This window comes from Etheostoma cragini, chromosome 8 (genome assembly GCF_013103735.1).
Source record: "Etheostoma cragini isolate CJK2018 chromosome 8, CSU_Ecrag_1.0, whole genome shotgun sequence".
Classification (NCBI taxonomy): Eukaryota; Metazoa; Chordata; class Actinopteri; order Perciformes; family Percidae; genus Etheostoma; species Etheostoma cragini.
Genome location: NC_048414.1, coordinates 26,650,953 through 26,665,035, shown reverse-complemented (window position 1 = coordinate 26,665,035; position 14,083 = coordinate 26,650,953). Strand labels below are relative to the sequence as shown.

At 42.7% G+C, this 14,083-nt stretch overlaps 2 protein-coding genes across 7 annotated transcripts in view; both read right to left on the bottom strand.

The window, feature by feature from the left end:
• The window catches only part of abcc8 (ATP-binding cassette, sub-family C (CFTR/MRP), member 8), an 80,487-nt gene that overhangs the window by 11,753 nt on the left and 54,651 nt on the right, over window positions 1-14,083 (bottom strand). For 5 of the 6 annotated variants that reach the window (XM_034879426.1, XM_034879428.1, XM_034879429.1 and 2 more), the window contains 9 exons: window positions 13,682-13,795; window positions 12,757-12,877; window positions 12,242-12,372; window positions 12,068-12,146; window positions 11,344-11,452; window positions 10,613-10,716; window positions 8,326-8,459; window positions 7,921-7,983; window positions 4,398-4,547 (listed from right to left, as the gene is read on the bottom strand). In XM_034879426.1, coding sequence (XP_034735317.1) covers window positions 4,410-4,547; window positions 7,921-7,983; window positions 8,326-8,459; window positions 10,613-10,716; window positions 11,344-11,452; window positions 12,068-12,146; window positions 12,242-12,372; window positions 12,757-12,877; window positions 13,682-13,795 — 993 coding nt within the window. In that variant the 3' untranslated portion in view covers window positions 4,398-4,409. Of the gene's footprint in view, window positions 1-4,260; window positions 4,548-7,920; window positions 7,984-8,325; window positions 8,460-10,612; window positions 10,717-11,343; window positions 11,453-12,067; window positions 12,147-12,241; window positions 12,373-12,756; window positions 12,878-13,681; window positions 13,796-14,083 lie in introns of those variants that run through there. The other variant, XM_034879427.1, reaches the window with a different exon arrangement.
• On the bottom strand, window positions 1,910-3,233 carry kcnj11 (potassium inwardly rectifying channel subfamily J member 11). The gene has a single exon (XM_034879438.1). It carries the CDS (start codon window positions 3,201-3,203, stop codon window positions 2,034-2,036), a length of 1,170 nt encoding a protein of 389 aa, XP_034735329.1. The 5' UTR covers window positions 3,204-3,233; the 3' UTR covers window positions 1,910-2,033.

Here is a 14,083-nt window from a genome sequence, read left to right as displayed (position 1 = left end):
TATGTATTTTAATTATTAACTAAGTTAAAAGCAATTTAATATTTTAAGCTCTGCAGATCATAATCTAATAAAAGAGAGAAATGCCACCTTGCCTCACTGTCTTTTTGTATGATTGGGTTTGAGTAAATCAAGAGGGAGAAAACCATGAGCATCTTGTGTGCAGCCTCAAAAACATGATGCTATTTTTGAAGGGCAACTCAACTTATTTTACACAGTTTACTACTTCCGAGGAGTATCACTCAGTCTGTAAAAACAGCTGTGTATTGGCTTCTGTCACTGCAGGAGCTTTAAAAATAAAATGTCACAGTGAGTTTGGGGAGTACTTATGTATAACTGAATATGTGTGAGCGTACAAGTTGAAAGATGTGGAAGTTGACCAGAAACAGGCCAAATTAAAAGATGGTTGCATTGTAGGACATATAGCACTGTATTTTAAGTGATTAAATCGTACTAGTAAAATGTCTTACACAGTAGATGTCTCAATTCTTTAAAGGTCCCATGACATGGTGCTCTTTGGATGCTTTTAGACCTTAGTGGTCCCCTAATACTGTAACTGAAGTCTCTTTATATAGACCTTAGTGGTCCCCTAATACTGTATCTGAAGTCTCTTTATATAGACCTTAGTGGTCCCCTAATACTGCATCTGAAGTCTCTTTATATCGACCTTAGTGGTCCCCTAATACTGTATCTGAAGTCACTTTCATATAGACCTTAGTGGCCCCTAATACTGTACCTGAAGTATCTTTCCCAAAATTCCACCTTGGTGCAGAATTACAGCCCCTAGATCCAGTACCACAATGAGCTTTCCTTAGTATGTGTCATTTCTGAGTCTAGCATTTGAGGACGGGGGGCTTTGACCAACTTCCACTTTGCTCGTATTAAAACCATGATGTCTCTCTCTCATGGGTGGACCAAATTCTCCGGGTGGGCAAAGCAGAGAAAGGAGCAGTACCCATGCCCCTTATGACCTCATAAGAAACAAGATTTCAGATTGGCCCATCTGAGCTTTCATTTTCCCAAAGGCAGAGCAGGAAACCCAGGACTCAGTTTACACCTATCACCATTTCTAGCCACTGGGGGGCCATAGGCAGGCTGGGGGAACTCATATTAACATTTAAATGGGACCTTTAATACCCCACTTTCAGTGATTGGTATAAAGAATGTTGCCAAACCATTACTGGATTTGTCAAACTGAAGTATTAAAATCGGCTTCACACCTCCAGTATCAGTCGGGCTCTGCTCGTGAGTCCCTTAACTTTATGTGTGTGCAATACTGACTCATTGGAAGGTCCCTTTAATAAGTCATATGAGGGGGCTTCTCCATCCACAGCACACTTTACATGAAGCATTCAACTTTATTGATTCAAGAAACATGCCGTCACTCTTAATTTAAAAAAGATCAAACGCATTCAAACTGGACTTTCTGTTCATTCTGGGCACCACGCGTCTCATTTTTATATTAGTGCATTCTGTCCTCGTGCGTTTTCACTCTGACCCTGAGTAAAAGGCTTGGGTGACATTGACTGAAGAGATAGATGTGATGTGGATTATTGATTATAACATATACTCATTTCAAAATGATTAGTACTTTGTCATTTAACTCAAGGTTACAAACTTAACCCTTGTGTTGTCTTTCCACCGACAAGTCAAAATTGAGCCTTTTGAAATTTTTGTTGGCTTATCCCCAAATTGTTTTCTTTTACATTTGTTATTTGTTATTTTTTTCATTTTTGTTACTTTTTTTCGACATCTTTTTACATTTCTGTCACTTTATTTGGCATTTGTTCACATTATGGACATTTTTCTCATTTTTTACGCTTTTTAAAAGTTCTTTTACCAATTGTTTTTTTCTCGAAATGCTATAAAATTTATAAAAATTTGCTATATAAAATTTTCAAAATGTGTTTGAAAGAAACCCAAATTTCTGATATGGTAACTTTTTGGAAAGGGGTCAAATATGACCCGAAGACAACAGTAGGGTTAAAATAATGATTTATCATTTATCATATAAAATGCTGGCAGACAGTGGATCATCAGCTCACTAAAGTCTCTACTTTGGACCTGCGGGCCACCGTAGAGCCTGGCCGTCTTCTCACAGTCGCCCGCGAAGTGGCGCCCTCGTTCAGCTTAAACCGAGCCATGCCACCTGCCTCATCCAGGACCTTGGCGCTGCAGTACGGGGTCGGGACCTTCGTGGTGTTACCGAACTTGGAGTAGTCCACCGCGTACATACCGTCCTCCTCGGAGACTGTGGGCACGAAGCGCTGCCCCCACAAGATCTCCTCCGACACGTAGGAGGTCCTAGCCTGTGTGGTGATGCCCGTGGTCTCCACCACCCCCTCCAGCACCGCGATCACTTCGATGTCCTCGTGCTGCAGGTCCTGAGCGGACAGCTCATAGAGGGGGCTGTGCTTGTCGATGACATGACAGATGATAAGGGGGGTGACCAGGAAGACGCCGTTGGTGCCTACGGGGTTATCCAAGTGTATATCGATCTGGTTCAGAGGCACCACCTCGCCCTCCTCGGTGGTGGTTCCCCTCACCACCTGCAGCCGCACGGTGGCGCTGATGATCATGCTTTTCCTCAGGTCGCCGAGGCGCATCATGAAGCACAGCTTGTTGTTTCGGACGGAGATGACTGCGTGCTTGCTGAAAATGAGAGTCTCTGCGCGCCGATTGGCTTGCGCGGTTTTCATGAAGATGCAGCCGAGCATGATGGCGTTGATGAGCAGCCCGACGATGTTCTGGACGATCAGGACTAGGATGGCAGAGAAGCACTCCTCCGTGACCATCCGGCCCCCGAAGCCGATGGTCACCTGTACCTCAATGGAGAAGAGAAAAGCTGAGGAGAAGGAGCGGATGTCCGTTACGCACGGGGTAAAGTCGCCTCCTATCGAGTCCAGGTCGCCGTGCGCAAAGGCAATGAGCCACCAAATCATCCCGAAAAGAAGCCAGCTGCATAGGAAGGACATGGTGAAAATAATAAGAGTGTGGAGCCATTTTAAATCCACGAGAGTGGTGAAGACGTCCTGCAAGAATCGGCCCTGTTCCCGGATGTTGGTGTGCGCTACATTGCAGGCGCCGCTTTTGGCGACGAACCGAGCTTTCCTCGGTTTGGCCTTGAACAACTTGGGCTGTAGAACATTCTCAGCTAAACGTGTCAGCAAGTAATCCTCAGGGACGAGTCCTTTCCTGGACAACATAGCGCTCCCATACTATGGACAAACAGCGCAGATGGAGTGTTCCCTTTTTCTTACCAAGCGGTTCGCTCCTCAGAAGCTGTCGGGCGCAAGAAAGAAGGTCGTCGGTTTTCTGGAGGTATGTGCGCCCCTCACGTTGCCTCCAGATCAGGCGCTTCACAACCGCGAGGTCCCAGGAGAAGAGTCTTCTTCCAGCTCCCCAGCTGCCGCCGTCACTCACAGCAGCCACCGGCCGGCCATAGATGCGCCACACCGCCCCGTTCCATCGTGAATGGACCCCGCGGTGTGGTGCGCGCTCACCGTGGAAATTCAGTGAGATGTAAAATGTTGATGCAGGAACACAAAGGGCCTGTGAGCTGACTTATCTTTAAATGAGAAGGCAGGCTTTAGTGGCGCAGCGGGCTCTGCGCTGACTCCACCACTTCACTACAGCTCGGTAACGTGAGCTCGAGACGTGGTAAGGTGGAGAGGTACCCCCCCCCTCCCTCTGCCATCTCTGTGGTGCCCTTCCTGTGATTTTCATTTGGACTCTAGGAGGGGCCCATTTTGCATTAAAAGTTCAGTTCAGTTGTGCAGTCTAAAGGCCAGAGACAGCTTATTATGGTTTAAGTATAGGGCACTATACAGTAAATAAGACTCAGGCTGCTATAAAGTCCATTTAAATGAATAGAAGGTGGGCTGTTTACACACAGGAAGAATAATTAGTCTTTTAATTAACATCCAGTCCTGTTTTTGAAATCTGCTGGACTCATTCTCCTTTTTATACAACCCATGGAAACTTGAGGTTATATGTCCCTGTGCTCCTCTGGCATCCATATAACTTGTCCCATGGCAGTCCTGTCTGCAAAAGGCCCAGCCGCTCGTCCCCCTCTGACACTCTGAGTACATGAAGATTATCACTGTGCTGGTTCTGGCTCTTCGCCTTGTCTTGCTCGACAGCATTGTGCAGTCCAGCGATCCACGGATGTTTTTTTGTACATGGCATGACAACAAAACCACTTCATTTGAGTCATCATCCCAGTTCCTTTCCAAAACAACCCCAACCAAAAAAACAAACATGTAAATGATCATTTCTTTTTTATTAACAAAGAAATAACTATTTGTATGTACAAATATTACACGTGATTGAAAAATAAAAAAGGAATATATTCCGTGGGACAATTGCACTTTGAATGGCTTCCTCTAATGCGTCCTTCCTCTCTTCTTGTGCTACTTGTCTGCTCGAACGAAGGACGTGAAGACGCTGTCGTCCTTGTCCAACAGGGCCTCGGGCCTGTCGTACTCCAGGATGATCCCCCGCTTCATTACAATCACCAGGTCGGCGTTCAGGATGGTGTGGACGCGATGCTGGGGGGGGGGGGAGAGAACACCAGTCAATAAATTGACACTATACAAGTCTAGGTAACACTTTATATTAATGACACATGCATCATCACAAATTCTTCACTTTATATATTCCGTTCATGTAGTACTTCATGAACTATCAGTAACATACCATGATTAATAGTGTCTCATTCATGACTAAGGCTGCAGCAACAATAGTGTAACTAATGCATCAATTGAGGCATTTGAATCCTCATAACTTCTGATTTCTTAATGATTATCATGTCTTCTTCATAAGGACATCTGTAGTTTAAGTGACAGGCCAAAGAAACAGACTTGTAGTGCTGTAATCATGATGAACACTACTTCTTCATTACTTCATGTTTGGGGCCCTTCAAATAACTTGCTGACCTGGTTCACCTTTAACATTGATACATAAGATATGATTAATGGCCTATGCCCCAATCATCTTTGGGACCACCTCAAATCAAATCTAAATGTCAAGACATTTCTTGTGTTCAGACAATTCGCGCTTAGTAAAAAGGGAAATTCATACATATCCTACTCTGCATTGTTCATTACTGCATTACTGTTTTCCTTGTGTTGTTGTGAATAAAGCAACTATACATATGCATCTATGTTGTGCCAATGCAGGGACCTCAGGATAATAAACCCACTCCTTTAATCCTTAAAACATTTTTTTTTTTTTTTTTGAATCTGTTGAAATAGGGAATGATGCTGGGCCTGACGTTGTAGCAAATGTCCCTCTGTTTTCACTGACATTTACTTGTCACTCTCTCTTTGTGTGGTTCCGAATTGTTTGAAAAAATCAATCATAGTTCCTGGTCCTAAGCAAACAACATGTATGAATGATTTGAGACCTGTAGCATTGACTTCTGTGATTATGAAGTGTTATGAACAGCTTACGATGAAGGCATATATCAACAACAGCATTCCTGTCTTCATTGATCCGTTACAGTTTGCATTTAGATCAAGTAGAGCTGTGGATGATGCCGTACCGCTGGCTTTACATATTGTGCGTCAACACCCAGAGGGCAGGGATGAGTAATGTATGTCAGGATGCTTTTTGTTGATTATAGCAGTGCCTTTAATATCCTCAGACCTATTATAACACCTAAGCTGTTAGACCTGGGCCTCTGCAATTCCATCTGCAATGGGATACAGGATTTTCTAACAGGCCGCCCCCAGACAGTTAGAGTTGGAACTACATACTCAGCCTCTATAGTGCTAAACACCGAAGCACCTTGAGGCTGCTCAGTCTCAGTCCTCTATTATATAGTCTCCACACCTACGACTGTATTGCAAAACATCCCACTAACAGTATCGTGAAATTTGCAGACGTTACAACTGTGATAGGACTCATTGAGAGGAATAATTACACATCCTACAGGGATGAGGTGAGTTACTTGATCACGAGATGCCGCAGAAATAATCTGTCCCTTAATGTGGGGAAAACTAAGAAGGTCATCATAGATTTCAGGAAGAAGAAACTCACACATTCACCTGTCTATAGTAACAACTCTCCAGTTGGAATTGTCAACACGTTATAATTCTTCCATTCATGTGTCAGACTCCACACATGGTCGTTTTATATCAGGTGGGCCACTAAGAAGGCACATCTCAGGCTTTATTTTCTGAGGTGTATCAGAAATAGGGTATGTCCCTTAAGATTCTACAGATGGTTTACCGTTGAGAGTATATTGACAGGCAACATTGCAGTGTGGTTTAGCAGGGCTAATTTACATGACCTTGATCTTCTGACAAAGGTCAAAACTGCATCTAAAACCATAAGCGTTCCACTTGAACCGCTGCAACCTATTTACTGGAAACACAGTACTAAGACGGCCCGAGGTATTATGTGGGATTCTAGTCATCCTGCACACACACTCTCTTCTCCCACCTTCCATCAGGGAGACGTTTGCAGAGCAGCACGTTTTAGGGATGGTTCTTACCCCCCAGGTAATAAGGTTACTGAATGATGGCACAGCAGGAAGGAGGTCTGTGGTCTGAACTTAGTCACTTAGTCACTACGTCTACTGTGCTTGGTTATTGTGGATGTTTTTAAATATTTTAATGGTATTTATGTTATTTATAACTGTTACTATTCACTGGTGCTGAGAAAGTGCAAAAGGCATATTGTATTTCATTGCCCGTGGTACTCTGTACTAAGGTGCATGTGACAATAAACTTGAACTTGAACATTAATTGTGTGCCACCGTTAACATATATTATTTATCTAAGTTAAAGATTAACCAGGTCAGCACTTTATTTGAAGGGCCACGTACAGTACATGATGATGTAATGAAGAAGTAATCTTTAGTTAAGTATGATAACAACATTTACATTTTTTTAAGAATGTATGTAAACTGCTGGGACTGGTGGGTTTTTATGAAGAAGGCATGGGCATCATTAATAAATCAGAAAATACCTTAATTGATGCATTACTGTTTTGTCCCAGCATTGAGTCATGAGATACTATGAATCCTGTTACATTGCTGAAAGTTCATGTGACTGAATTCATGATAACTCATGTACTATTATTATAAAGTGTTACTTAGAAGGTTTATAGTTCAGGAATATGTTCCTCCCCAGTAAATACCAGAGGTTACAGTAGCTTTTCAAGTCATCACAGGTCGCCCTCCCTTTTTCTAAGATCTAAGATATCTAATGTGAAGAGTTATGACATTTTAACATTTGTGGATGTTCTTTTCAATTATTATAAAGTAATCTTAACCCTCCTGTTGTCTTCAGGTCAAATTTGACCCATTTTCAAAAAAAGTGTCTAGATCATGCTCTTCTCTAGTAAAATGAAGGATCAGTTAACTACTTTCAATGGATTTAGGGTGTTTCATTCAATTTTATAGCATATTTCTACTTCTTAAACGCCCAAATTAAAACTGTTGATAAGATTACAAGTGATAATCAGTCAAACAAAACCACAAAAAAGCAACAAAGATATAAAAAAGCGCCTAAAACGCTGAAAAAAGCAACAAAACTAAAACAGATTCAACAAAAAGGGCCAGAAGCTGGAAAAAAGGCTATTTTTTTATTATTGGGAGGACAACACAAGGGTTAAGAATCCACAGGCCAAATTATTCAGATAGTCCGGCATTTGATCTGATTTGCCCTCCCCCTCTTTTCTCTCTTACCTTTTCTAATTTTGAGCACACTCCTACTGAATGCGTTGGACGGAGTGTCTTTTCCGCGCTGCAGCTGTTTGTAGCTTTGCATTACTTCACAAGATCTGCATCAGCAGTGCAGGACGAAGGTCAGCGCTCTCAGGGGGAAATGGGATAGCTGCATGCATTACTGTAAATGCCTGGCACAGTGTGTGTGTGTGTGTGTGTGTGTGTGTCCGGGGGGGGGGGATACTCACTGCTATAGTAACCACTGTTCGGTCAGCAAAAGCAGTCATCACCACTTTCTGCAGGATGCTCTCCTGTGGGGGCAGAGGCAGAGGAAGTTGACATACTTTCATGTTGACTGAAAATCAAGGACAGAACCAAAAGTACACATGGAAGACCAAACTTATGAGCCAATTAAAAACATGTCACATGTTCCGTCATACTGTTAACCCCTTTAGCAAACTCCACCCCTCTTGTTCCTCGTCTTTGTGTTTGAACAGTCGGCCGCGGTTGCTCGAGGCCGGTGCAGCTGCGCTATTGTGAGCTAGAAACGTCGCTCTTTGTCACGAGAGGGTCTTAAGTAAGACCACTGACTCCCCTAGGGCTCAGAGTATTTTTCTACCATCTCCCGCTGCTCGGGTACCCGAAACACTGACCGTCGCCATGTCGATGGACGCGGTGGCTTCGTCCATGATGAGGATGCTGCTCTTCCTGACGAAGGCTCTGGCCAGACAGAACAGCTGTCTCTGACCCTGGCTGAAGTTCTCTCCTCCCTCCGTCACCATGGCATCTGAAAGGGGAAAAAAAACACGTAAATATTCATTTGTTTACATAGTTATGTTCATATACAAATCTTAGATCAGGGACTGCTTTTTATGTAAAATGTGACATTCTATTGGTACATTATGCTATTATCAGACATCAAATCCATCACCGAAACAGCAAAGAAACATCTCCAGACTCCGGACATCCCTCTCTGACTCTGTGGCGGGAACCATCACATCATTCATGCTTTGTACCTTTGGAGACAGAGCCTTTAGTGTTGCAGCCCCATTCATCTGTAACCCCCCCCCCCCCCCCCCCCCCCCCCCCCCCCCCCCCCCCCCCCCCCCCCCCCCCCCCCCCCCCCCACTGCAGTTATCCTGCAGATATATGCTACATCCCTGGAAAAAAAAACTCCTGAAACACTACAACCTCCAACCTCCTTTAGCTGAGCCACAGTCATTCTGTAACGGGTCATTGGATTTCTTGAAAGGCAGTATATAAATAAGAGTTATTATTATTATTATTATTATTATTTTAGCTAAAGAGGGCAAAGGTTTATGGCCATAAACGTCTGTACAGATTAGCATGTTATGGATTTTCCATTCACATCTGTTTAAGGAATGAGGCCGAGTCATAAAACAATGCTCAAGAAACTATACTCCAGTTGTCTTAATGAAGTAAAAAATTCTTTTTTAATTCCACTTTAACTGCTCTGCTTTATATTCTTGCAACACAAGACTCTACATTGACTCTGTGCTGCTACTTCGACTTAATTAAAGAGCAAAATGAATTGGCCATTAACCCTTGGGTTATAGATCAATATCTTAGTGAACAATTGGCTCCAATCAATGCAGCGAGTAGCTCAGTTGAAACATCACACACACACACACACAAACACAAACACTTAGTGTGTCTCATTATCTTTGTGGGGATCTGTCATTGACATAAAGCATTCCCTAGCCCAATACCCTAACCATCACTACTAAATGCCTAACCTTAACCCTTACCCTATCCCAAACCAGAACTTAATTCTAACCCTGACCCTACAACTAAGTCTTAACCCTCAAACAGCCTTTTAAAGGTTGTATAATACAACAAGTATATTGTATTCCCGGTTTTTGGACCCCACGAATGTAATTAAACACACACACACAAACACACAGCAGCAGAAATCCATCAGGTGAGATGAGCAGCAGCAGTCTATTATTCCAGCAGTGTAGCGAGTGGTTCATTTTATAAGGAAGTCTAGTAGAGGATGACAGACACTTAGACAAGAGCCAAGTGACAAACTGCAAACCAAGAGAAGCTAAAGTTAGGCACCGTGCAGAGTGGAGGCCCCATGAATCAGCATACCAAGCATTCATCATCTACGCCTGTTGAAGAGGAACATTATCTGATCTGAACGCTAATATCTGATCTGATCTGATGGTGAGACTGCTGCGGTCTGCAACTATCAGGTTCAGTGTGTCAGAACTGCAACCTGAAGGGAGCTAAGAACAACGTGCCTGTACAACGGTGCAGGACCGAGCAGTAACACACTGGATACAGCTCAGAAAGGGAATTCAAAGATCCATGCTCATGTGTTGATCCAGCAGCCTGATCTTCGGGTGGCAGTACCTCCGGAGGATTGCTGGTTCAAGTCCACATACAGACCAAAGTACGGAGTGTGACTTAGTAGCTGGAGAAATGCCACTTTACCTACTGGACACTTCTAGGTGCCCTTGAGCAAGACACTGTTACCCCCCCCCCCCAAGGGCACTGGTCCAGCTGGCAGACAACTCACTCTGACATCTCTCCATTTGGGCATGATTAGGTCCTGAGAATGTGTGTGTATTTCAGGTCTGTGTGTGTAGTGATTCCTAACAAAGTGTAAATTGTAATTTCCCCACTGGGGATCAATAAGCATTATTAAATTATCTTTGGTAGACAAACGTGCAATAGATGACACACGACTAACTCTAAAGTCTTTTTGTGTCTCCTTCGCATATCTCGAGAACCGTTCTTGCGATGGACTTTACGCTTGGCGGTTGTATTGCTGGGTACCCAAGTACGTGCAGTGTTGAAGTTGGTCCTATTTGGACACGCAAGATGTTCAATATGAATGATGTGATGATATGAACTGTGTATTAACAAGCGAACAGAGCTCTGTGCAGCTGCGCAGGCGGGGCTTTTACTCACCCAGGCCTCCTGGAAGGGATTTAACAACCGGCTTCAGCTGAGCGATCTCCAGAGCTTCCCAGAGCATCTCATCTGTAGCCTTCATCTCGGGGTCTAGGTTGAACCTACACACACACACAAACACACATGCATGCTCATACACAAGTATAGATGTGTCGCTAACTTTAAACATAAAGAAACAAAGATAACGTTTTATTATGGTTGCCATCTCTTTGAAGTAGTGTTGCTTAGGATTAACAAATATGTCAACAAGTTAGCTCCAGCCGCACTGCGTCATTCACACCTGACACGTATCACCGATCCAACACATCTTTTCAATTTGTGGAACTATGTAAGCTGTCAGAAATGTCCAGCTCTCTGCTCTACGCTAAAATACTTTTATCGAATTGACGGAACTATCCCAAACAACAGGATAATAGCATTCACCGGTTCCTTTCATCCCCAAACATGATAAAGCTGTTTTTATGGTCACTGCCACTGAGGTCTAAAAATAAACCTCTCCATCTGAGTTTTCAGAGGAATGTCCTCTTATCTACAAACCCTCAGCTCTACTCATGCTTCCGATAAGTGTCATTAAAGTGGGTCACAGTTTGCCAACTGGCCCGGTTACTGGAAATGTTCAGGGGTTTCTCTCTTCTACTGAAACTCCATTGTCAGTATCTCCAAATCTAAACCTCTGTGACGCGTCGTCCTGCGGGTGAAACAGATGGTGAAGTGAAAACTCATCATACCGGATGGCGCCGCTGAACAGGATGGGGTCTTGGAGGATAATGGACAAGCGGGACCTGAGGGTCTGCAGAGGCAGCTTGGAGATGTCGATGTCATCAATCACAATCTTCCCTGGGAGAGAAACACAGATCAGGAATCCCACGCAATCACATCACACATAGACTTCCTTACAAAGAGCAGTTTTTTCTTGTGAGAAAGTCCTTTAAAAAGGTCCCATGGCATGACAATTTCACTTTATTAGGTTTTCTTTTTTAAAGATATTTTTGGGGCATTTTCAGCTTTTATTTTTGACAGGACAGCTGGAGATCTGGTCAGTGGCTCTAGTGGCTGTAATTCTGCACCAAGGTTGAATTTCGGAAAAGAGACTTCAGATACAGTATTAGGGGACCAGAAAGGTCTATATAATAGTGACTTCAGATACAGTATTAGGGGACCACTGAAGTCTATATAAAAGAGACTTCAGATACAGTATTAGGGGACCACTAAGGTCTATATAAAAGAGACTTCAGATACAGTATTAGGGACCACTAAAGTCTATTTAAAAGAGCCTTCAGATACAGTATTAGGGGACCACTAAGGTCTATATAAAAGAGACTTCAGATACAGTATTAGGGGACTTAGGTCTATATAAAAGCATCTGAAAAGCACCATGTCATGGGACCTTTAAATGAATTACATTTCACATTACTATGATTAAGTTTAAGCATTGATGTTGTTTTACTGTACCCTCGAACATGTCCACCATGCGGAAGAAGGCCAAGGAGAAAGATGATTTGCCGCTGCCTGTCCTGCCACAGATCCCCACCTTAAAAAAAACAAAAACGTGCCTTAATCATTCATCATTTAACATATTGTCTGGAATTTGCGTTTTGTTTGCACAGGTTTCCTCTGTTTGGATACCTTCTGGCTAGGGTTGATGTGTGCATTCACATTTTTGAGCACAGGCTTCAGCGTTGCGTCGTATCGAACACTCAGGTTCTGGATCTTGATCTCTCCCTCTCGGGGCCAGCCGTCAGGGACCTGAGATGCAGCTGAGAGCAACACAGAAACATCAGTGGATTTTACCTTGCAACTTTTTTAACTCTTAATAGTTAATTGTTATATCTACATTTTTGCAATTTTTCCAAATTGAGATTTATGTATATTTATTATTAATGTATTTCAATGTTAAAAAGACACTTCTGGCTGAAAGATAAGCTTCTGGTAAGGTAGATTACTAGGATGTTTAATGTATGGATAAAAGTGGGATAAAGATACGGGTAGATAGATTTCTTGTGAGCATTATGATACCCCTTGGGTTGACAAAGATGATTGGGAAGTAAATGTCAACATCAGACACAATGTTATAAGATATGGTTTTTTTTGTGCACCTGTTGAAAGGTTTAATTTAACTGTGACTGTGTTGCTGCACTCACTGAGCAGTCCCTCATAATTCTCTGGTTCAGTTTTGAGCAGGCCGTTGATCCTTTTGACTGAGCCAAGCTGCACTTCCATGTCGGCCAGGTTACGCACCATCCAGTTCATGTAGTTGGACACCTGATACATGCGGGCGGGAGAGGAGGGGGAGGGGGGCGGGGGAGTAGACACAAGATGGGTAAATGTCACAGGCATACACTTCATTAGCTTTGGAATGCATTTGCCAGACAATCCAAAATGTTTGTCTATGGAACATCATTAATTCTTCAGTTTATCTGAAATTGTTGGAATCACCAAATTTGGAGACACACGGTTTTCACTGGACACTATTTTGAGAAAGATGCAAGTTTCACAAACATCTTCTACTATGTAGTTTATTTGAATTAATTACAGTTTACACTGTTGAGACATATTTTCAGTTGGATTTATTTCCCATTATGAAATATTTAAAAAACAAACAAGAAATGGTTAAACTACAATTTTAGTCCAGATTTTATATTTTTATATTTATATTAATCAGATGTATTTTTTACTATTAAAATCCTAATTGATGGTAAATGTTTTTTTATTTCTTTTTCTAGCCAACGGTTTTTATTGTTATTATTACTGTTAATACTGTCCTCTTTTCTCTCCATACTGTATTCTTCTTGCTAAAAACGGATGCTGGGCATTTCAATTTCCTTGTGGGAGTCATCCCAAAAGGTCTTAGTCTAAAATAATGTGTTGTGAATATAGTTTAAAATGCATAAAATAAAGTTACACATAGTAAAGGCAGAACACACAACTTTGGGGGGAAACAATATAAGCTTTGAAAGGTTTGGTAATCATGTAGAATATACACAATTTGCATTGTAAACATGATAACCACCTGTCTTGGAGAGTGCAGGTAAACAAGCCATAAAACTTCTACACACAATGTCTCACCATGAGGGCGTACGTCAGTCCCAGCCCCACCAGACCGGTGGACAGCTGGTTGTAGAGAGAGTTGGTGATGGAGGCTACAGCTGCCACCAACACCACACAGGCTCCAATATACTCCTGCAGAAAGAAACCATGACAACTTTACAGCAAGGAGATAACGCATCGCTGAATAATTCTAGTAGGTAAATATAATAAATTTGTTCAGCTTGTTCAGCTATTCATTCTAACCCCAACCGGCTCCGTTAGACACCGCCTACAGAGAGCCTGGGTCTGTCCCGGGTTTCTTCCTAAAGGGAGTTTTTCCTCACCACTGTCACACTGTTGCTTGCTCTGCTGGGAAATACTAGAACTGTTGGTTCCTTGTAAATGATAGAGTATGGTCTAGACCTACTCTATCTGTAAAGT